Genomic DNA, 22314 nt, shown 5'->3' on the forward strand with positions numbered 1-22314 from the left:
GGCTTGAAGGAAAAAAGGCCATGAAAATATACAGCTGATGGAAAAGTAAAAGGCAGCTGTAAGCAGCTAATTCTCAAGCCTGTTTCCCAGGCACATTTCTTTAAACAGCAGAGTTCTCAGGCAGTTTTCTCATAGCAGGTAAACATTCTATCTTTGGCTGTTTTGGAAAGTAAAAGTAAGTTTTGAGAACGATTCATATCAGGGTGAGAACACAAACCTTGGTTTCAATAACAAACCACAGGTATTGAAAACAAAAGGAGGGATTAATGTTTAATCTGTGACCTATGATGAGCTCGGATTTTGCAATATGTATGAGCTTAATTAACACTGTTATAAAAAGTGACTGATTGAATCAATGAATCGGAGTTCGATGCTGATCAATTAGGATGGGTCAACTCCCTTCACTTCAATACTCCTCAGCCAGTGAATTCCTGCTCTGTACCAACATCCCTGGCACGGAGATCGGCACTTATTCCTCTTGGACACTGTGAGGTTTCTCTTGGAATGGTCTTCAGCTTTCTCAAGTTCTTCTGCACTTCTTCACTGTGTCAGCAGCACCTCTGCCCCACCCCAGGCTCAGTTTTATGGGTGCACTTGTGAGAGGACCAGCAAGGCCTCTTGTCATGTGTCACAGCCCAGGCTGTGGATGAAGGCACTGAAAGGTTCTGCCCTGCTATTGACCAGTGGCTCTGCTTTTACAACGCCCTGATCAAGCCCCTGATTGCCTGATCAAACCCTTCGGGCTTGCCTGTTGAGTTAACTTCCAGCCCAGCAGGTTGTTCATTCACCCAACAGATGTGTCTCCACCTCCCAAACAAGAACACTGAGGGACACGGTGTTGAGGGCATCTATAAATCAAAGTGTTTTACGTCTTGTTACTCTTCTGTTGTCTACATGCAGTTATTTCATATGGCAGACAGTCAGATTGGTCCTACATGTAAATCCCTGCTGCTCCTGGTGGTCTTCTGGTCTCTCATACACGTGGGAATAGAGCTCAAGAGGAAATGTTCCAAAATGCTTCTAGCACCTGAGGTGAGCCTGACTGGCTTATGGTTCCCCCAGATCTCTTTCTTGCCTTTCTTAAAGGTGAGCACAATATGAACCTTCTTACAGTTCTCTGTGGCCTCTCTTCATCACCACAGGTGAGAGGAGCCCACAGGGGCATCAACCAGGTCTTGAATGAATCCTCTCTAGACCCATGCATTTGAATACCCTTGTGATGATCCTGCTGTCCCTCTGAGGGGTGAAAGCCAAGAGTAAGTTGCTATGAACACACATGCATTCAGACAAGTTTTTGGGGTTTTTTTCTTCTTTCTAGTTATTCAAGCCTTGAAAGTTCTTTGGGCTGGTAGTATAAATGGAGTAGGAGTATAAATGGGTAGGAGTATAAATGCTTATGCTCCTTGGTTTCAGACTTAGAAAGGAGAGTCCATCTGAAATAAAATTTTCCCACTGATGCAAATCCCAAATTATTCCAAATATTTTAATGTCATTAAGATCGCTCCAGATTAAAACAAAACAAAACAAAATAAAACCAAAGCAAACAAAAAAAGACCCAAACAGAACAAACCACAGAAATAAAACCAGGCCCTTTGTCATGATTTGTGAAAGAAAATAGCCATGACATAATGTAGAAAAGCAATGAACTATGACCAAGTGGAAATTTTTTCAGCATTGTTGGAACAAATGTAATTGGGTTACAAAAGTTGTCTACACTGCATGCCATGCTCTCTTTTCCTGGCAATAAACTGATCACCTCCTCCATACTCCCAGCTCCTGACTGCCCTTTCTTCCAGCCTCCTCAACCCCTTTAGCATGTGATCCTATGCTCTTCATGCTCCATCACATCTCAGCCCCTCTCACCTCTTAGATCCATCTTTATATTTTCAGCACATAAAGCATACATCTCCATTTTGTTAGCTGGTGGAGAGGAGACAAATGTCGTGGGTAGTTTATGCACCTTAGTGACTGGATTGGATTGACTGGCCTCAACCTCCTCACTGGTGGCATAAGTCTCTTTTCCTTTTCCTCTTTGAGATAATTATAGGGTTGGTCTTCTGTACTCAACTAGTGAAATGTGCAAAACTCATAAGATTTTGAGACCTTTAACATGTGTAACAACCTAGTAAATTTAGTTGAAGCTGGCCAGCAAGTTAAAGAAGGTGCCAAGAAAGTGGAACAACAGACAGATGGACAGTATAAACTTTCCTCAGGAAAACAAAGTAAAATTGAAGGTTTGTAATTTCAGTAATGTTTGTTATGATTTCAAATTAATTATGCCTGTCCAAACATTTGTATGTCATGTATTTTAACAATTATAGCTATTAAAATCTATTTTTAAGGCAATTCACATCAAATAAAATGCAGAACACTAGACCAAAAGAAATTACAGAATCATCCTAATGCTTTGTTTCCAGTGCTGAAATCCCAGCTGTGATTATTTTATTTAAGCCAAATTCTCTGAAACATTTTGCCCAAAAGTTCCAATCAGTCATGAACGTATCCAATCTATCATTGTCTGCTGGATGTGCTGCCCATCCTGTCATAAGGAAAATGACATGGAAGACCTGAACTTTCCATCTACCTAGCAGTCCTCACCAAGAATATTTTCCTGAGTACACTACAGGTATTTTGACATCCTTCTGACCAAACATGTCACATCATTTGACAAAAGCCCAGCTGACACATGACACGTTTGTGTGCCATACTGGCCACACTGCAGGCTGTTGGCCTGGGAAAAAGGAGCTGGGGATTTTTCCAGCCCTGGAGATCCTGCAGCCTCCCAGCACAGGGCAGTCACAGATGCCATGCTGTGGCAGAAGGGACTGAAATGGGAGTCAACCAGGACAGTGCTATTCCAGGTGTAGGAAATTTGACTCATCCCAGACCAGTGCCAGTGGCAGCAGGAGCTGAAGGCAGGCATTGTCCTACAGGGTGCTGAGGTGGATGGTGTCCTCAAACACAGGGCACATCCAGACACGGCAACACTGGTCAACGAGACCTGAATCAGATTTTCATGTCACTGTGATCTTCAAACAGGGGAATTCAAGCAAAGGCCAAATTGGCTAGAAACAGGCCACAGATTGTCAAAATCTGTAATTTCTTCCCCAGATGTATTATTCCTTTGAGGTGGGTGAAAAATACAGCCTCACCAAGCAGGAAGAGCCATGGCACTGCTTGCAGATCTGACCTTGCTGAGCAGATCTCAGCACAGGAAAGGTCAGGGATTTCCCAAAGTGGAGATGTTCCCAGAAATGGTGCCAGCTGCCTGTGCTGCCTGGCTTATACCGACATATTGGACAAGGGGATCCCACCCACTCCTCTGGGCACAGACAGGCTCCATCCCCAGAGCTGCCTCTGTGGAGACAGGAGCACAGAGATTCCCATGGGTTCTGTAGTGCCTGTGCAAATAAAGAATCAAGGCATGTCTATATATGTACACAACAGGTATATAAAATAATGTATCATTTAGTTTTATGAAGGAAAGAAACATGATATTTTTGAGGCCTCAGCTAAAAATATATATATGACACATAATCTCACCCATAGACTCATACATGTATTTTAACAACTATAGCTATTAAAATCTATTTTTAAGGCAATTCACAGCAAATCAAATGCAGAACACTAGAGCAGTGACCAAAAGAAATTACAGAATCATCATAATGCTTTGTTTCCAGTGTTGAAACCCCAGCCATGATTATTTTATTTAAGCCAACTTCTCTGAAACAGACCCCTAAAACCAATGACATGAATGTGGAGTCAAAGCTTCCAAACATGAATTTGCATTCCCAAAACAATATAGGTGGGAGCAATTGTGTGCAGATGCTGAATGAGCAGGAGTGTGGCCCTCCAGTCTACCAAAAGCTCAAACTGTTAAGTCCATGAAACACCCAAATTACTTTTGCAGGAATTCACAGGACCAAGAAGGCAAAACAAAGCCACAGATTACTAATGCTGAAGGGCCTGGCACAATAATAAGGATATGGATAGTCACACATCCAAGAACCAAGATAAGGATTTAAGACAGGCATTATAGGATAAAACAGGAAAACCACATGCCCCAAACTCAGCCATAGCTTCTATACCCACTTCAGGACAGGTGATGATTTTTATTCTGTCTTTGGGCAGAAATAGTGGGTTTTCTTTGAAATAGTCATTGAACTGGCTGCCACAGCTTCAGGAAACAAAAAGGCACAGTCTAAGCAATAGCAGAGAAGTTGCAGATCTTAGACATTTCTGAATGTATTATGGTATTTCCTGTGTGTTACGATATTTCAGAAGAAGCTCTGAAAATCTTAAGTTTTTTTTAAAAAGACACTGGCAAATCTGGAATTGCTAAAGGGGCATTCTGCTGCAGAAATATCAAGAGGGAAGGGGTGGGTGGACCTCAGTCTTGGAAAGAAGGATCCAAGAGCTGGGGGATCTCCACAGAGCAAGGTTTGCTCACAGCCAATCTCACCAGGTCCCTAAGTGAAGGATGGAGTTGGAATCCTTTCCAATAAGGGTCACAGTGGAAATTGCACACCTATGCACTGGGTGTATGGTTTCAAATAATGCAGAAAACTGAATTTGAGGACTGCCATTTGATCTGACATTTTAATGCCTGTGTTTTGAGACAAACTGACAAACAGAGCAAAGCCAGAGCATTCAAAAGTAAACAGCACTGCCAGGAACACGTGTCATTGTATATTTCTAACATTCTCACTGAACTAAAGGAATTGCTTAACTTCTTACTCTTTAATGGGATTCGTATAACTGGAAGATTATTGCAAACTATAAGGGCTGTGCCACGTGGCAGGGGTAAGTCTATTCCTGGCACTCTTTGCTCAGCTTTTGCTCATGTTATTGCTATTTAGCAGTTGTGTTTCAGGCTGTCTCAGCTCCACTGCAGCCAGATGTCTCTGATGACAGTGGAATAACATCTAAGTGTAGCTAGGTCATGCCTGTCCCAGCCATCAGCTTTTCAAAACACATTGTCTCTCCATTGGAAATCTTACAGGAAGGAAAGGAAATCTCCTCCAGCAACTGAGATTTGAGTGGCCCAGATTTGTGCAGCCCTAAGCAGCTGTGGAGAAGCTCTTGATCTGTGGGAGCCGGGTGTCCAATCATGCCGGTGTTGCTCCTGCACTGTCCCACCAGCCTGGCACTCAGTGTGGCTCCTATGGCACAGGAGTCACCCTGGGGCTCAGCCACCTCCCTGCTCTGGACTGGGAGCCTGGGAACCCCCAGGACACTGGGGAAGCTGCAGCACAGCTCCAGCCTCTGCCTTGCTGGGTGAGCATGAAGCCGAAGCAGCCAGGCCAGGCAGGACCACATCTGGCACCAAGGATCCCAAAAGCAGGGAGGGAGCAGGGCTGCCCTGCCAATGCCTGGACCCTGGTGCCTGCTGAGGAGCAGAGTCTGGGACAGCCTCAGGTGGGAGCAGTGCTGGAGCTACCTCTGCAGACAGCTGGTGATGGTCTGCAAAGGAGGGCAAGGAAAGAGCAGGGTGAAAAAGAAGACTGGGCTGACTCTCCTTTGGAAGCAATGAAGCAGAAAAGCAGGCAGCTGTGGGGTAAAAAGTTCAGCATTCACCCCTGGAGGTGCAGACAGAGCTGCTGTGAAGCCCGTGCAGCAAAGGGGAGGTGACAGCAAAGGGCAGGTGACAGCAAAGGGCATCAGCCTTACCTTTGCATCCTCCAAAAGAGTTCCTCTGTAACAGCGTGACACTCTCAGAACCTGTTAATACCAGGCAAAACTGTGCCTCTATTAGAGCTGCCTGGTAACTTTTATTAGCTCACTGTTCAAGGTCTCATGAGTCTTTTTTTGTTTCAGAGAGAAATCTGTCTTTCACAAATGCAAATTCTTGAGCTGACTTGGGCAGTCACACTTATTACACATGTGGTAACAGGCTTAAAATCATAGGGTTCTTCTGGTTTTATTTTAAGATTCAGAAAACATCTTTGTCTTTTAATTTTTGCAGACATTAATCATGTCAAGAATGCCACTGATTGTTGGCTGTATATATTTCTAAACTAAAATTATTAGATCCTTACATATTACCAGGTCACCATGAACTGCTAAAGGAGTTTTAATCAAGCATGATGGAAACTGTTGATGCTAGTACTTCTGATTGAAGTCTGAATAAAGAAGAAACTCTACCACAATGCACAGCAAGCAATGCACCAGATGGGCATGCAGGTATTTTCCACCCCTGAAGGAGCTGCAGTTTAAATTCCTTCCTTAGCAGCTCGTTTGCCTGCAGCTGGGTTAGGCACAAGCAGAGGGAACCCTGTGCTGCACTGAGACAACTCCATTCTCATCTGGGTTTGACTCCATCAGGTCAAACAAGGGTCTGAGCATAAACTGATTTTAACAAAGGTAGATTATTACTGACAGCAATAGTTTAACAGTGATGTTAAATAATCATTGTTTACTTTTGTGTCCTTTCTTGGGCTTGGGAATATTCAATCCCTACAAACATCTGATAAATCTCTTGAAGTAAATGTAACCTAATGAATCCTCATATAAAGTTTTCTTCAGGCTTCTTGGTCTTAAATCATGTCTGGCTCTCTACTGGACAAGCAGCCAGGATTACTTGATTCTTTCAAAAAATTTTAAATATAGATCCGTGCATAGTTTTGTGTCACTTCAATGTAGTGACTATTTTGCTGAGGAAACACTGAGGAGCTTTCTGCTCCAAGTTTGCACACAGAAATGTTTTACAAGAGTACATTGACCTGATTTTCAGATATAGAAAATGCAACTCTCTGGTATGCTTTCAATAAATATTTCCACAATACAAGTTGCAATGAATACATGAACAGGTGCTATATGGATGCAAACATACAAGCATCTGCAAAGTAAATGTATCCTTTTAAAGATACAATTTACTAGACTAGTTAGAGGTTTATTTATCTCTTTTGAAAAACAAATCAAATTTCTACCAAAAGGGTGAGAAAATGTCAAGACATTTCTCAAAGTTATATCAGAATCATGAGCAGTGTACACATGTTCCAATGAGAACACCAGAGATTGCTTGTCATCCTCTTCTGTTTTACAGCAGCATGCAAAGTTTGGGGTACTTCTTTAAACATTGTTGTAAGAAGAAAAATATTTCCTCCTCAGAAGCGTGCAACATGGATGTAATCATGTTTGTCAGCAGTCATGCTTAAACATTTAGGGAAAGGAAAAAGGACCCAAAGAGTTCAGATGGGGTAGAATAATTTCTTACCTGCTTTGAACCTGAGGAGCTGCCAAATACACAGCACCCAAAGGGTCACAGTCACTACGCAACAGTGACTCCAACCAAAATTCTGTCCCAGTAGGGTGAAGGCATGTTATAGTGCAGGCTGTCTGCAATGCTCTAAAATTATTATTATGCAGTCATATTCTTCTTATAAACCATTAACTACTTGTCTACTGTTAAAACTTTAACCGTTTCTGTTCTAAAAATAAGAGTTTTGTCCTATGTGTGTTTATTGCCTCTTGGGGACTGACTCTGGTCTTCATTGTACATCTGCACATACCCTGGGGAAGTGGTGCTGGCTGGCACAGGGTGAAAGTCAACACAGTCAAAGTGAAGAAGAAAATAGAGTTATTTTAAGAATGAGTTGGAATAAACACATCTTTTTTGTCATCAGCATTCCGTGGATTAATTCCCATTCTGTAAGTAGGGACAGTACCTTGCTTTTACATGGTGTTTTTTGCTAGTGAGGAAAGGAGATTTGTTTGGCTTTTTAAATTACCAAAGCAATTCTATCTCACTTTAAAAAACAGAACTCAATGAGCTGATGTGATGTGCAGAGAATGTACAGAAATGCAGTCAAAAAAAAAAAAGGTTCTTGTCTCTTGGGATGTGGCACAATTGTCTAGCCATTAGATACTACTGATACTGCTACTACTCCAGACTACAATTCCTTTAACACCTTACAGATTGTTATGTCTTTTCCTCTTATGAAGAATAAAAATGAGCAATATATGTATTTATTATTTTAATTTAATTGGTGGCAATCTGCAAGGTACTCATAATGATACTCATATTCAAAATATTCACACTGAAAATAAAAATTACCTCATGTCAGGTGACCAAGACACTTTGTGTTAAAGAAAACTCCTCAGGACATAGGAAAGACTATGGAAATGCTGAAATAATTAAGATTTCTTATCACCAGCTGGGGTCTATGCAAAAATCGAAATGGGATGGGGCTGCTGTGGAACATGCTTTGAGCTGGTTTATTTTCCAGCATCATTCTCATTACATGGTTATGACAATGGGAAGATGCCATCAGCTCACATCCCAGGCAGCAGACCAAGAACTTAATGTTACAACTCACTTTAAAAGTTCTTTGTCCAATCACGCAAAGCAAAAGCACATTGACAGTAGTTCCATCCAACCACTATAAGTACACGTACCTTTGGTAAAAACAATGCTTGCTTAGTTTAAATACAATACCTGCTTGTAAGCCTTAAAACACAATGCACAGAGCCCCATTATTAAGCTTAGAACTTTTTAATATCTTGTTAGATAAACTTTTCTGTAGCTTAGGGAGTTATTCTAGACAAGCATTATTTTAGAGTTATTCTGGACAATAGCATATTGTTCTATTTGTCCTTACTTTTCTACTTTTAAAATAATTTTTCTGCTGACCTATCTCATGGCTGCTGCTTAGCTCTAATCACAGTTTTACTGTCTCTGAGGCCTGCCTTTTGCAGCTTTCCCAAAACCCTCTAATTTTGTGTATTCCCACAATTTCTTTTACAAATGGGAGCACCAAAATTGTTAATGTGCTTCTTCAGAGAGCCAAATGTCTTAATAGTCTGCTCACAGAGGTTTTAGTTAAAGCCAGGCTGTGCCACCACACCAGTGCCAGGCTGGTACAGACCTTTAGGAGGAACAGGGCTGCATGCTGTCCCTCTGGGCTCAGCCCTGTCCAGTCAGGGGGTGTCTGTCTGTCTGTCTGTCTGTGGCAGCCCTGTTCCTTGTCCTAGATCTTTCCTCTCTCTATGTTGTTCTCATTATCATGGGAAACAGGAAAGGGAGAAGATGCTCAGTGGTGGATCAGCACAGGGACACGAGGAGGGCGCAGGGGCCGTGGCACTCTGGTGGCAGCAAACAGCACCCAGGGCCACCAGAGCCCTTCCCCTGCCCAAGGTGCCCAACTGCAGATTCCCCCAGTGCCAGGGAATGGGAGGCTTCATTGGGGAGGGGCGGGCACGGGTCTCTGTGGGGCAGGACAGGCGTGTGAGGGGCTGGTGGCACCGCTCCAGTGTGCATCCAATGGCCAGGGATCCCCTGGGATTGGGAGAAATTGTGGGGCTGGCCAGGCAAGCCCTGGGAGCACAAAGGCAGCGTGGCCCAGCTCTCCCACTGCTGCCAAACTGAGCAGCAGCAATGGTCAGCTGGACAGAGACATCTCCTCCTCATCCTGCTCACAGAGAGTGCTTTGGAGCCTTGAAGTGTTAATTACTTTACAGCCTCCTGCCATAAGCAGTTCAATGTTTGCTTTCCTGCAGTTTAAAGGGATAAGAATGTAAAACTGGATCTAAGAGACACACAGGAAGATGCTCATCCCTGAGCAGGACTCTTACAGACAAAACAGAGCCAAGTGTAATTTGGTTCTTGAAGACGGGGAAACTGAAGCCCAGAACAGTTCAGTGACATTAAGCTCCATCCAGCTTTGCTAAACTCAGTCTGAGGTTTGTGGTATGGTGAAAGCACGCCCAGCTACTGAATCACACGTCTGAGTCCTTTGCTAATAGAAATGCTGCTAGATGAGTGCAGGTATTTTTAAATGACAACATAGGAAAGAAATCGTAATTCATTCTGGTGGTTACTCTCACTGCCCTTCCCATTCAATGGAAAGAGCATCCCTGCTTCTTTCCTTTACATGGCTAACATCATCAAGGATATATTTGACTAGAATGTTGAGTTTAGATATACAAAATACTAAGAGTTTAGATATACAAAATACTAAGAGTCCAAAACTTTGGATTGCCAGCCCAGCTTTGCAAATGGGGGACAGTTTGTGAGCAAAACTGATTGTGAATTTCTAACTTCATATTAACACTTTACATAAAATACAGAGAAAAAAAATACTAAAGGCACCAGATGGCAAAACCAACACGAATGAACACCTCTTAAAAGATAGTATACTTTTATTTATGAAAATATTAAACCATGTCTATATGATAGAATAACAAACTGAAAGGGAACCTTAACACTTGCAGATTTGTATGTGTGATGCAGCTGCAGGGAGATAAAATCACTCTTGTGTGACTGGATATATTTCTTCTGCTTTCTTCCATTTCTTTTAAGCCTTAATTAGAGCCAGATGTTTCTTATTTCCTTTCTTTTTTGTTTTCAAGTGTGCACAAAGCACGGTGCCAGCAGTAAACACCATCTTTGACTTTTTTTAATGTGTCAACTGCATCTGAGTCAGACTCACAAACCAGAGAAAAATTCCAGCAAAGCAGTGCAAGCTTTCCCTCCCTGTCATTGCTACTGGAAGATTGGCATTGCTGTTTCCTGCAGCACAGGCGCCATAAAAACCCCACCATGTGTCTGAGAACCTTGTCCCTGGTAAATAACACCGGAGGCAGGAGGCGGGAATGCTGTGTACCACGAACACAGCTGCCCCTCCCATGCTCTTCAGAGTGCTGGGAGTGATTTCTTGTTGTTTAATTGCTGCCCAGCTGTATGGATCTGCAGTCTGTTTTCCATTTCTTCCTTCTCCTCCTCAGGGAGGCAGAGGCTCATAACCACGGCATACAGGCAAAACCATTTCTGCTCCAGTTTCATGCCTTTATTGTGCCCTTGCATTGACCTCTGAGCTGCCATCTCTGGGAGAGTGTTTTGTCAGTAAATGGCAGAAGTCTATAAGGGAGAGATTCCTTTCTAAACTAAATTGCTGTAGTATTTATACTTATGGTTTTCATCTACTTTTCTAAACGTATTTTCATTCTAAGAAACATATCAAATATAGAGATCCATGAGCTCCAACAGTTACCTAGCAAAGAGGTAGAAATTAGTGTTCAAAAAAAGTCATTTCAGGACAAGTTATTCCTTATTTGACAGCTATTTTGAGCAAGCACATATTGCACCTAGAATAGATTTTAAGGACAAATTTTCCGGCAGTTTTCCAGTTGTCTTTCTCCCTTTTAACAGATGTGCTCTTTGTTACTCTGTCCTTGAGCCAGGCTCCCTTCCACTACTGCACATGCTGAAGATCTTTTTGGATAAAAAACTGCTCTGATTTCTTCCACCAACTTTTGTATCAGCAACTCCCACCCCAGCTGCTGTTTGGAGGAACTGAAACATTTTGGGGAAGAGTACCTGATTAAGGTACTTGATCCACTGAAGTTTTTTAGTGCTTAAGTTTTAAGGATGAGTGAACCTGGAGGATTCAAATTCCTTGCTGTTGTATTTGCTCTTCGTTCATGCTATGTTTAGTTACAAGGGAAAAAATAATTTAAATAATACATTTAAAACATTTAAATAGAACAAACATCTCAGTTTCTAATGACAAGGTAGTACTGACCTTTCTTGAATTAAAGTGCAACTTGTTCAAAAGCCTGGATGTGTTATGACAGTGTTATCCCATCCCATTCTGTCCCATAAATGGTTATATTTTTTCCCCAGAAAACATGACAGACGTCTTACATGAATAAATCAATTTTATTTAAATAAAATTACAGCTGTATTTTGTCTAGTAAAAACTAACATATAGTTTTTCAAAGGCACCAATATTTAAAAATAATTTAAATTTTCTTGAGAGCAGCTTCCTTTTTCTGAGTGGTGTTTGTAAACTTGTTGGACTTCCCTCCCCTCATTCAACTCAGGCAATGCCTGCTGCTTGTGAAATGATGAAGGCTGTACCTTTTTCATTGTGATAGATGCCCCACTGTTCCTGGGCATCTCTCTAGAACACAGGAGAATGGGTCAGGTGTTCCATGTAGCAAAACCTCACTCTGAAACAGGGTGTTCCTCTCCTTTGTGGCACCATACACAGGTGCCAAAAGGCACAAACCCCCACTATGACACTCACTTTCCATGTACTGTAAGTATTAAAAATTAAATTCCCAAAATTACTGTTTCTTTGAGACTACAGGATCTGTTTTTCCTTGCATTTCCCCAAGCTTGATAATGCAATGCCACATTTCCTAATGTGAGGAGAGAGCCTTTTGCACAAACTTGCCCTACAGTTCTGTGTCAGATCGCATCAGCCTCCAGTTTCATCTCCTTTAGAGGTGTCTTTGCTAAGCATGATTGCACCAAAACCAGCAGACATGTGTTGGGTTTATTCACCCAGTTCTGTGATCATTTACAGGAGATTCACAGCAGGGACACAGAGGGAGGTGCAGGCCAGATCCTGCTCAGTTTTTCCCCAAAAAGACCCAGCTCTACAGCCACGGCTGGATAAGGACAGAGCCAGAGTCCCCAGCTCCTCCCCAGGGGAGGGGCAGTATCAGGCTGCCACTCTCTGTCCAATAAATTCAAGTACTGTCACTTTTTGCTTCTGTAAAAGCAGGTAATTGTTTTCAAAAGGAGATTTTCCTAAGCACCTTCCATGTGCACAGCTTGCCCATGAGGTTCACTTCATCAATTGGTTTTATTATTGTGACAGACTTTTGTAATAATCCCCAGGTTCTCTTTGATGCACAAATATCATCCTCTCTACCCAGTACTACAGAAGCTTTGTAGCTCAACCATTCTAACAGGAAAAAGGATCTGCCCTTTAAAAAAAATCCCCACAATTTAGAGACAACTGTGATGTGGTGCAATGAAGGTAAGATCCAAACAGGAATACATTTGGCAAATGTATCCCTGCTGCAATTAACAGGCAAGCTCCTCAGGGAAGCCCTGGATCTTCCTTCTACAGAAAATCTGATTTTAATGGAACCACAGTAATCAAACTCCAGTCTTAGATTTGCAGAGTGGAGTAAATAGAATAATTTCAGAGTTTGTAATAAGATCACTGTAAAGCTGAGACACAGAGCTACAAATATACCATTCCAATACCTATCTTACAAAAATGTCCTGGACTTTGCTAAGGTTTGTGACAGGCTTTACTAAAGTTTGCCAAAATCTCCAAGAGCCCTCAGAGAAAGGCACTGGAAAAGGGCCAACAATTGCTAAGGAAAGCAATCTTTGGCTAGCAATGTGCAATTTCCTTCTTAACATTTGTAAATGTAAAAATGTATGTGAGCCAACTACTCTTGCTTTCCAAAGATTCATCTAGATAATCTGGCACCTGGTTACAGGTGTTACTTCACAATACTTGGCAAACACCCAAAATTATTTTAAAACTTAACAACCGAAGTCTTCTAAGAAGACCTACAAAAGCTCAGACAGTTTATTGTGCTTTTCATCCTGCTTAGGTTCTCTCTTTGGTTTAGACATACAGCACCTTAATATTTACACGGTATTAAATGCATTTATAAAGAAAAGCAGCAAAGTTTGCAGTTTGCATTGTTCCTGCCTGTGAGAAGCAAAGTAGTTTCTGACAATCTCTTTCAGAATAAACACCACCGCTGATTCTAGAAAGGCACTGACAAAGCTGACAGACTAAAACACAGCATTAACAGCATGTGCAGCTTGTAAAGGTGCTCCTTGAAAAGGGGGAGATAAAAGGTAGAACTTAAAAGTGAAGTAAATATTTATGTTGTATTGAAGGTAAAGTAGTTTTAGAAAAAGCCTGTAAGGATTTTTTGGGATCCCTTTGAGGTACAAACTATTTTATTAGCTAGCTTTTTTAAGCAATCATTTTGCTGCCATTGGCATTGAACACTATGCTTTTCACTAAATCAGTTTGTATGGAGAAAATAAATGCAATTAAAAGTGGTGTTATTTTTTAATTCTCTCACTGGATTTAGTAGCTGGGTATGGAGCTACTAAAAGGCAACATCTGCCCTCCCACAGCTCAGTGTGCAGCAATGCAGGCTGCCTGGTGGCTGAAGAGTGATACAGGGAAAGGGATGCAAAACCATCTCATCCTGCCCACAGAGCAGAAATACCCACTCCTGACTCAGGTGGTGGCTCACATGTCTGCTGTGAATCCTGCAGAAAACCACCAAATTCCACCTGAGGAAAGGAAATAGCTTGAGGAAAGAAACTGGTTTTGCACTTAGGTGCTGCCTGACTGGACACCCCTCAGCCTTTCTGGAAAAGAAATTGTTCCAGGGAAGGCAGGGTCACTTCCACTGCCTTGGAAAGTCCAAGGATAGCAAAGAGACGGGACTGGCTAGGCACAAGCACAAACAACCACACTGGGTTTTGATCACCATGCACATCTTTGGTCCTCCTGCCAGCTTTGGTGGTGTCTCTGCTCATTCTTCAGTGAACCACTCAATGGGTTCACAGTGAGAAGTTCTTCCTGTTTAACACAGAGCTACAAGTAGAGACACAGAATTGTTACACAGAACAGCTGCAAGACTGTGGTTTCTTTATCTTGTTCTACTGTTATCCAGGTCTGCACAGTTATTTATCCAGAGGTACTTGCAGGGCAACCAACACACATATTCAGACACCCTGATTATGGAAACTTCATGTCCAGCAGTGGCTGAAAAACATTTTGCTTAGCTTTTAATAAGGCAAACATACAGACTTCCCTGTGTCACCTCATCCACATCAAGTCTGTCTAATACTAGTCTGATTTTCTGTGAAGCATGTGATAAGCAATGTACTAGTGCAACCACCATGAATCAATATCAAGCTTACCCTTCACAAAAAAAACCAAAACCAACAACTGTGTAGATGTAGACATCGTAGGGGATTGATATTTGCAAAGCAAGTCATAGTAAAGAATGAATAAGATGGCAAAAAAATGTAGAAATGAGGTATCAATTAGCCTAATGGTTGGAGTGGGTAAACTGGTCAAGACATACTCATGCTAAATTTCTTCTTCTGACTCATGATCTCGTTCAGATGTTTTCAGTAAACCCATTTCCATGGACTGGGACTGCTTAATCTTCGAACGGACTGCCCTGGAAACAACAACAAAGATGTCAATGGTAACTCAAAGGCTCATCTGACCATTTTCCACATGGTGAAATCCTGCTTAAATCTGGTATCTCATCAGTTCTTGTGATCTCTAGCTGGTCAGAGTGACCCCCGAGATGCATTAGAAAGTCTCTTTTCCCAGCCTGGCGCCCGAAGGAGTCAGAGCTCTTCAGTTCTCAGTCTCAAGGTTGTTTATTGTTTCTTGTCTATAAAATTCTTTATCCTGACCTGCCAAGGCCCATTCAGCAGGACAGACAGAGGCACTCTGCCTGCCCTCGGGGTGGTGTTATGTCTTTATACTAAAAACTACGTATACAATATTTACAATTACTTGCCAATACCTATCACCTATGTTAGACAGTGAGCTTCTACTCTAAACCAATCTAAAAGTGCCAGCATCACAGCAGAAGATGGAGGCCAAGAGGAATGAGGAGAAATGCTGGATATGCCCAGATTCCTCCATCTTGCCCCCTGAGCCCCCATTCTAAAAACCGCAAAAAATCTATTTTTCACCCTGTGATAAATTCACTATTATTCTACTTAAACTTTTGTGGCTTGTAATTCTTCATATAAGGTTGGTAATTGTTTTTTCAAAGGGCTAAATCAAAGGCACAGGGGTCCTGGGCTCTGTGCCAAGGTCTGTGAGGCCCCTGGGCAGGGGCTCCAGCCCTCCAGGGCAGCCAGAGGAATTTCCTGGGTTCCAACATTCAGTGAGTTAGGATGACTCATTCTGTGGTTAGGAAGTGCTGCCTTTACTGATCCATCCTGACTGTGCAGCTTGCAAGCTCTTGTTCCTAAGGACATATCCCAGAGCACTTCAAACAAACCTCAGTGAGCCCCCCAGAAAGTTCAGTGTTGTGCAGGAGCTGTGCACACTTGGGAAGGGACCATAAAGCTGTGAGAAAGAGCCTGGCCAAACCACCCTCAGAGGGGAGCTCTGCCAGAGCGCCGTGTCCGACCTTCTCTGAGGCCTCACCTGATGCTGCAGCAGCCACTGGTCCCAGCATCAGAAGGGACCAGAGATTGCTGCCCCTTCCTCAAGAGCTGCCCCTCTTTACACAGCAAAGCAGTTACCCAGCCTCCGGTGCTGGTGCCTTTCAGACTGAGACACAAAAGGAACTGGCACCTCAGTGCAAATCAAGACTGGAAGAGCTATGTATTTAACAGGATTAAATAGGGCTATTGGGATGGTAGGGATAAAGCAACGGTGAGAAGCATGTTTAGGACACTGCAGGAAAAGGCTTGGTAAATCCTGAGGACAGAAGGTGATCGCACTCTGTGATCTGATGGCAGAGGCATTTTTACAGCCAAATTAACACTGCAGTTGGAATTTTGTCAGAATTAGCACTGGGCAGTGAGGAAAAGGGCAAACTTTAGACGTTAGGGAGTGAAAATGACCAGTGAAAAAGAAATCAGGTTTGATCACAGGAAATTTCTAGCAGGAATTCTGTGTAACAATCTTCCCAGTAAAATCATGAAGCCTGCTCTCTAAGCCACTTAAAATTAGCAGAGATGAGCAGTTGGGGTCTGCAGGTAAAACAAATTTCCTACTTCTGACTTTATATGCACTTACAAATGTGGAAGACTATTGGTGCTCATTTTATGTGAGATGTATACGTGCTATGCTATCAGAGCTGCACTTATGGATGCATTTTTCCCTTTTTTACTGGAGCAATACCATGTGCTTTTTGTTGATTACTAATAACTATTTTTATTTTACCTTGCAAGACAATTACTTCATAGAAACCCTTTCATTTGTCAGGGAAACTTTTCTAAAATAAATTTCCTAGTAGACTAAATAGACAAGTCACCAAAGTTTTAGTGTTTCAAGTAACTTACCAGCTGACAATTGTGTAATTCACTGCAAGTATAAGAAAAGCAAAAGCATAATGCCAGCAATAGCACATGGTCAGGAACATCATGTTAGTGTGATCTGTCTGATTCCACTCTGGGCTTCCATTTGGGGGATAAAGCACAAAGCCAATCTGTAATAAAATAAAAGAGATTTGTACATTTCATTTGGTGAGCATCCTGTGCCATATCGTGTTTTATGCTACCCATGACAAGGCAGACATTTAATTTTCTTATGGTGTTGCTTATTTCTGTGTTTCTTATTAGAAACAATTTTGTAGTCAGTCTTGTAGGTTTAAACAGCTCTGTGCAGAAATGCCTTTGAAGATAAAGTGACAGTCCCAGAGACCCAGTGCTCTTGCCCAGAAAATTAAGGAGCCTGCCCAACATCCCAGCCCTGCAACCATCACAATTATGCACTGTAAGGAGAAGGGCTGTTGCTCAGCCCTGTGTGCTCTGAACTGAAATCTCCTCATGGATCAGAAAAGCTGCCTGGCCATTTGCACTGCCTCCCTTCTTCCCAGCAGTGGAAGAAGGGAATGCATTACATTCCCTGTAAGGCTGGGAATGCATTACAGGGCTGGGAAGATGAATAATCAAAGAATAAATAAAGGGGAGCCACAATTCTATTTCTTCCAGGCCATCCAAGGGAAAGGTCAGAAATGGCATAAAAATGGAGCTTCCTCATGCAAGACTGTAAGTTCATGTGAAATACATAGCTGATTTTTTATTCAGAGCTGGGAAAGATCAGATTCATATTTGTGCATAAAATGGGAAAATGGTGAATCCTGTGGCTATGCAGGGTTTGCATGACAAACACCAACCCTCTGTACTGCTTAGTACTATTCAAAGTCCTCACTCAGCAGTTTAGCTGGGAATTTAGAAAATGGGAAGAGGAGAGGAAGAAGAGGGGAGTGAATTTTGCATTTCCATGCAGAGAATTCAATGAATGAGGGTGTTGATGATGCAGAAAGAAAGTCCCTTTACCTTTTACGAATTTCCTGTGCTGCAGCCAGTGTGTGGTTTTCAGTCACACAGATGGCTGAAGTCTGATGCAGGTGTGAAAAAAGCCACACTTAAATTTCTTCTATTTTTAGTACTTCAATTTTTACTTTGAAACAAAACCCACATTGTCTCTAGAGCTAAAGAAATAATCTGTTCTAAAATTAGATTAGGCAGAAAAAAATGAATAAATTGTTGCATCTATTCCTCCTATGTAAAGCTTCTTAAATCACTGGCTGGAAGTTTGCAAACGAGAAAATAAAACAAGAAAATGAAACAGCAATTGCTGCAGCATCACATTCTTGAGTTCACTTATAGAAAAATACAGCCAGTTCTGAGGTCTGTCTCCATGCCAGAGAAAGCATTTAAATATTTGATTTGCTGCTGAGTGTCCAGTTCTCCTAAGAAACAGCAAACATTTTTATTCATCTTGTCTGGTCAGCATAGAAAAAAGGGAAGCCAGTCTAGACACGCCGGAAGGAAAAATCACTGGAGTGACCTCAATTCCCCACTATAAGATGAAACACACATCAGCACCAGTGCTCCTATTTCTGTTACAAATTCCTAGCAGCTCCTTAAATCTGTCTCTTGTTCTGACAGCAGAGAAAGATTCACTGTCAAATATTTGTTATTGGATAGACTCACGAGTAAGTAAGGGCATGGAAGCTGCATTTTGAAGAGTCCTTTCAGGAGCCACATCCCTAAAAAATCAAAGTTTTGGCTGTTCTTTTTTCTGCTCAGCTCCCAGAGCACTAGAAAAGCAGGAGGCTTTCCACCAGCCAGTCTCCTAATGAGAATCTGTAATTTAAATACCTTTTGGCATTGTCAGTGAGGCCTTTGCCTCACCTGTCCTGAGTGTCTACTCACTGCTCCAGCAGCTGACAGTAGAGACTCTCTTTGTAAAGAACAACATCTACTTCCATGCTCTAAAATCTCTGCCACTTGGCTGGCAAGATTGTAATAGGATGTTACAGGAATCAGAGAGCTCTGTAACGTGGAGAACTCAAGGAAAACACTTAAGCTTCTTTATTGATTCAAATAAAAGGCACTTGAAGATAAAAGTACTTCTCATAGCCATTTTACAGAAGCTTCTTCTTCTTCTGTAAAATGGCTATGAGAAGTAGTTTTATCTCTTTAAAGGATTTTTTTTTTCTGCATCTTTTTAAAGTAACTTATTTTTTGTAAGTCTTTTGAGGTCTGTGTTTAAAAGGCATATCCACAACCTGTAAAACATCTGCAAAGGGTTAAATGACTAATTTTGGTGAGGAAGAAATGACAAAGACAGAAATGTGACCCACCTGCCAGAACCAGCTGCCCTGTAATATGCAGAGGCTTGTACGGAGCATCTCTAGCACGATGCTGCCACGGAAAAACACTTCCAAAAATATGCAGGCAGCAGCTCCAAAGATAGCAAACAGCAGTAACTGATGAACATGGACATCCAGCATGGCTCTCCCATGAAGATGGTAGCAGAAGAGAAAACCTGGAATAAATTGTGATCAGTTTAAGACCATTTCTTCCCTTGCAATTTCCCTCCATCTGCTTTTAGAAAACAGTGAAACATTTCTGGCATTTCTCTTTATGCCAGTATCACCTTCACTCACACTGGCTTTAGCTAACCAGTTGTGCACCTTGTCAGTACCTGCAGCAAACACATGCCTGAGCTGCTGAGCACTTACCCAAAACAGGCTTTTGCTGCTATTTCCATAACATTTCTGTTGCTGTCTAAGCAGGTGGGAAAGCTAGGATACACCTCTACGGCAGTGGGCAGTGTAAGAAGGGCCAAGACTGATCTTTTTGTGATCTTCTTGAAGTGTTTCAGGGAGTGAAACAGGCAGCTCCCAGAGGGTTATTCTGCAAGGCTGATTTGAAATTCCCACACTGTCCTGGATTGCCAAGCAAATTGTATTCTATTTGCCATCTGTATGGCAGTTGTCTTCTGTTCATTGGGCAGTTTTCCTTATCTCTTCCACACCCACCCTCCCTCAGGAGGGAACATCTTCTGATAACAGGTCATTGAATGTCACTGCATGACTGATAAGAACTATAACATCCCATTGTGAGATGCTCCACCCAGAGGGAGGAGCCAAGCATTCCTACCCAGATATAATCTGGAGGGACTGGAATAACTGCACGGCTTCTCCACTGGATTCCCAAAGGAACAGCTGCTTCTTCCCGTGGATCTTCAGAGGAAGACTACACCCTTCTACAGGGTCACTGCTCCAACAGAATCACACCTGACACTCCAGGAGGACTGCAGTCACATTTCTAACTGGACTGCTACCAACGCCCTGACCAACAGGGTGTCAGGTTGTATTCTGACTCTGTCAGTGTTGTTTTAGTTTACTGCATTGTCTATTTTATCTTTTTATTTGCTTCCCTAATAAAGAAGAAAATAAAATGTTATTCCTGCTCCCATATTTTTGTCTGAGAGCCCCTTAATTTAAAATTTATAACAATTTGGAGGGAGAGGGTTTACATTTTCCATTTCAGGGGAGGCTCCTGCTTCCTTAGTAGACACCTGTCTTTTCAAACCACGACACAATGCAATGATCAACACCCATCCATGGGATTCATGCACATCCCTGCAGGGAGAGGTAAACTGACCTTCAATGAAGACTGCTATGGAAAGCATCATCCTGTCCATGGCTGCTGGCAGAGCGTTGGTGCCGTGAGCCACGATGTCCACCAGCCCTGAAATGCCATAGAAGAGGTACATGGTGGCATGCTGCCAGTTCATCAAGTGGTCCCAGTGCTTCTTCTCGTAGTTGTACAGCTTCAGATGAGGTCCATCAGGAACAAACTGCTCAGCCACCATCCCTGTGCATGAAACAAGATGAAAAATCATTTGTTCTGGTGCTTAAGGTATAAACTGCTGGCAAGTCTTTACCCAAACAACAGAGGCAGCAGTACATCCCCATGCAGCATAACGCCAGTAAGTTTGGGGTTTTAGCATCACATAACCTGGAGAGCGGAGGGCCAGGGGAAATCAGGCTTCAGCTCCACTCCTGGTGGAACTATTTGCATCTTGCAGTTTCCAGCAATGAAAATGAAAACAGCTTATTATGAGCTGCTTTTTCTTCTTTTAAACAATTGCTATGGTAGTAGTATTCTGACCAAATTTTTCAGCTGCCTTTTCCAATGGTTCAAACATGAGCATAACACACGCTGAAGTCTCCCAAAGAAAGATTTACCATTTCAGTGCCCTGCCACATGCAGGATGACAGAGTTCAGACTCATTCAAAGGGGATTTTTCCTCTAAAGACATAAAAGGAAACCCCTCCACCGTGCAGAGTTATTAGAAGTCCCATGGGAATGTACAGGGAGTGAGAATTTGAATCACTGCCCCACTCTCTCCCTTACCTTGGCCCCTAAGTGTTTTGCTAACTAACTGAGGTACTCCAGCAAGGGAAAACTGCTTTTAAATGCTTTATATGATCAATGAAGTTTGGGGAGGGTTTAAAAGTTGTTCTGCTTTTAAAACATAAAAGATGATTACATTGTTTATAAAGCACAGGCCAGCATCCTGCTGTAAAAACAGATACGCTGTAGAGCAAATGCAGTGTTGTTCCACCTTTATTTCCAGTTTTCCTAACATGGAAACAGCAGGTTTTACTCCTGATGCCTTTATGTCTGTCTTAGCCAAGCAGCTTTTCCATACTTTTGATTTGAATTGGAATTTCCACATGTTAAAATAAGAACTTGTGGTTTCAAAATGAAAATAAAACGAGTACATTAATGTTTTAGCTGCCAAACTACCTCTAGCCACAGACTGGGAGATTTGTAGGAAAGATGTCCACAATCATGCTTCAAAATGAATGCTGTTATTTAGATTTTTATCATTTTCTAATGATAAAACTGTAGACACAACTTCCCTTCAGTGCTGATATATCTTAACAGAGAGGAAGGAAAAGCAAGAACAAGATTTTGTCACAGCCTGCACCTTGATTAAAAATGAGGCAACTCTGGGCATCTAAAGAAGAGTAGATAAATAGAATCTAGAAGTGCAAAAATGCTTAAAATTTAGCTATTTTTCAACTTGAGCTGCAGGTGCTGAGCTCCTCAGATCCCCTGTTGTTTAGTTTACTTACCTTCTAAAGCCATATCACTGCCACACAGCCTGCCAGGATGTAAACAAGAATTAAACACTTTCAGCCAGCTACACAGCTCCCAAAGCCATCCTAGTGGGTTTGCACCAGGCCTGGACACAACAGAAGGACAAACAGCTCCCCACACCCCATCACAACAGTCCTGCAGCAATAAGAGCTGGAAGTCAGTCTGTTTGTGTGAACATTTTCACTTTTGACTGAGATGAATCCAAAAAATCATCTGCATCATTTACATATTTTATCAATAAATCAGCGGAGGCTTCCAACACCTGAGGTGGTTGAATTCAAAATAGAAAAGCAACACCTTCACTGTCTGGTGCTCCCAGCGTGCACATGGAGCCCCTTGCCTAAACATCTTGTCTCCCTCCC

General features: G+C 42.2%; 1 protein-coding gene across 4 annotated transcripts in view; it reads right to left on the reverse strand.

Annotated features, from left to right (window-relative positions):
* Nucleotides 1–11640: 11640 nt before the first annotated feature.
* TMEM45A (transmembrane protein 45A) overlaps nucleotides 11641–22314 on the reverse strand; it is a 30412-nt gene continuing 19738 nt past the window's right edge. For 3 of the 4 annotated variants that reach the window (XM_074536087.1, XM_074536086.1, XM_074536088.1), the window contains 4 exons: nucleotides 20444–20656; nucleotides 19135–19319; nucleotides 16823–16968; nucleotides 11641–14967 (listed from right to left, as the gene is read on the reverse strand). In XM_074536087.1, coding sequence (XP_074392188.1) covers nucleotides 14874–14967; nucleotides 16823–16968; nucleotides 19135–19319; nucleotides 20444–20656 — 638 coding nt within the window. In that variant the 3' untranslated portion in view covers nucleotides 11641–14873. The remainder of the gene's footprint in view (nucleotides 14968–16822; nucleotides 16969–19134; nucleotides 19320–20443; nucleotides 20657–22314) is intronic. The other variant, XM_074536089.1, reaches the window with a different exon arrangement.

Source organism: Zonotrichia albicollis, chromosome 2, assembly GCF_047830755.1.
Source record: "Zonotrichia albicollis isolate bZonAlb1 chromosome 2, bZonAlb1.hap1, whole genome shotgun sequence".
NCBI lineage: Eukaryota > Metazoa > Chordata > Aves > Passeriformes > Passerellidae > Zonotrichia > Zonotrichia albicollis.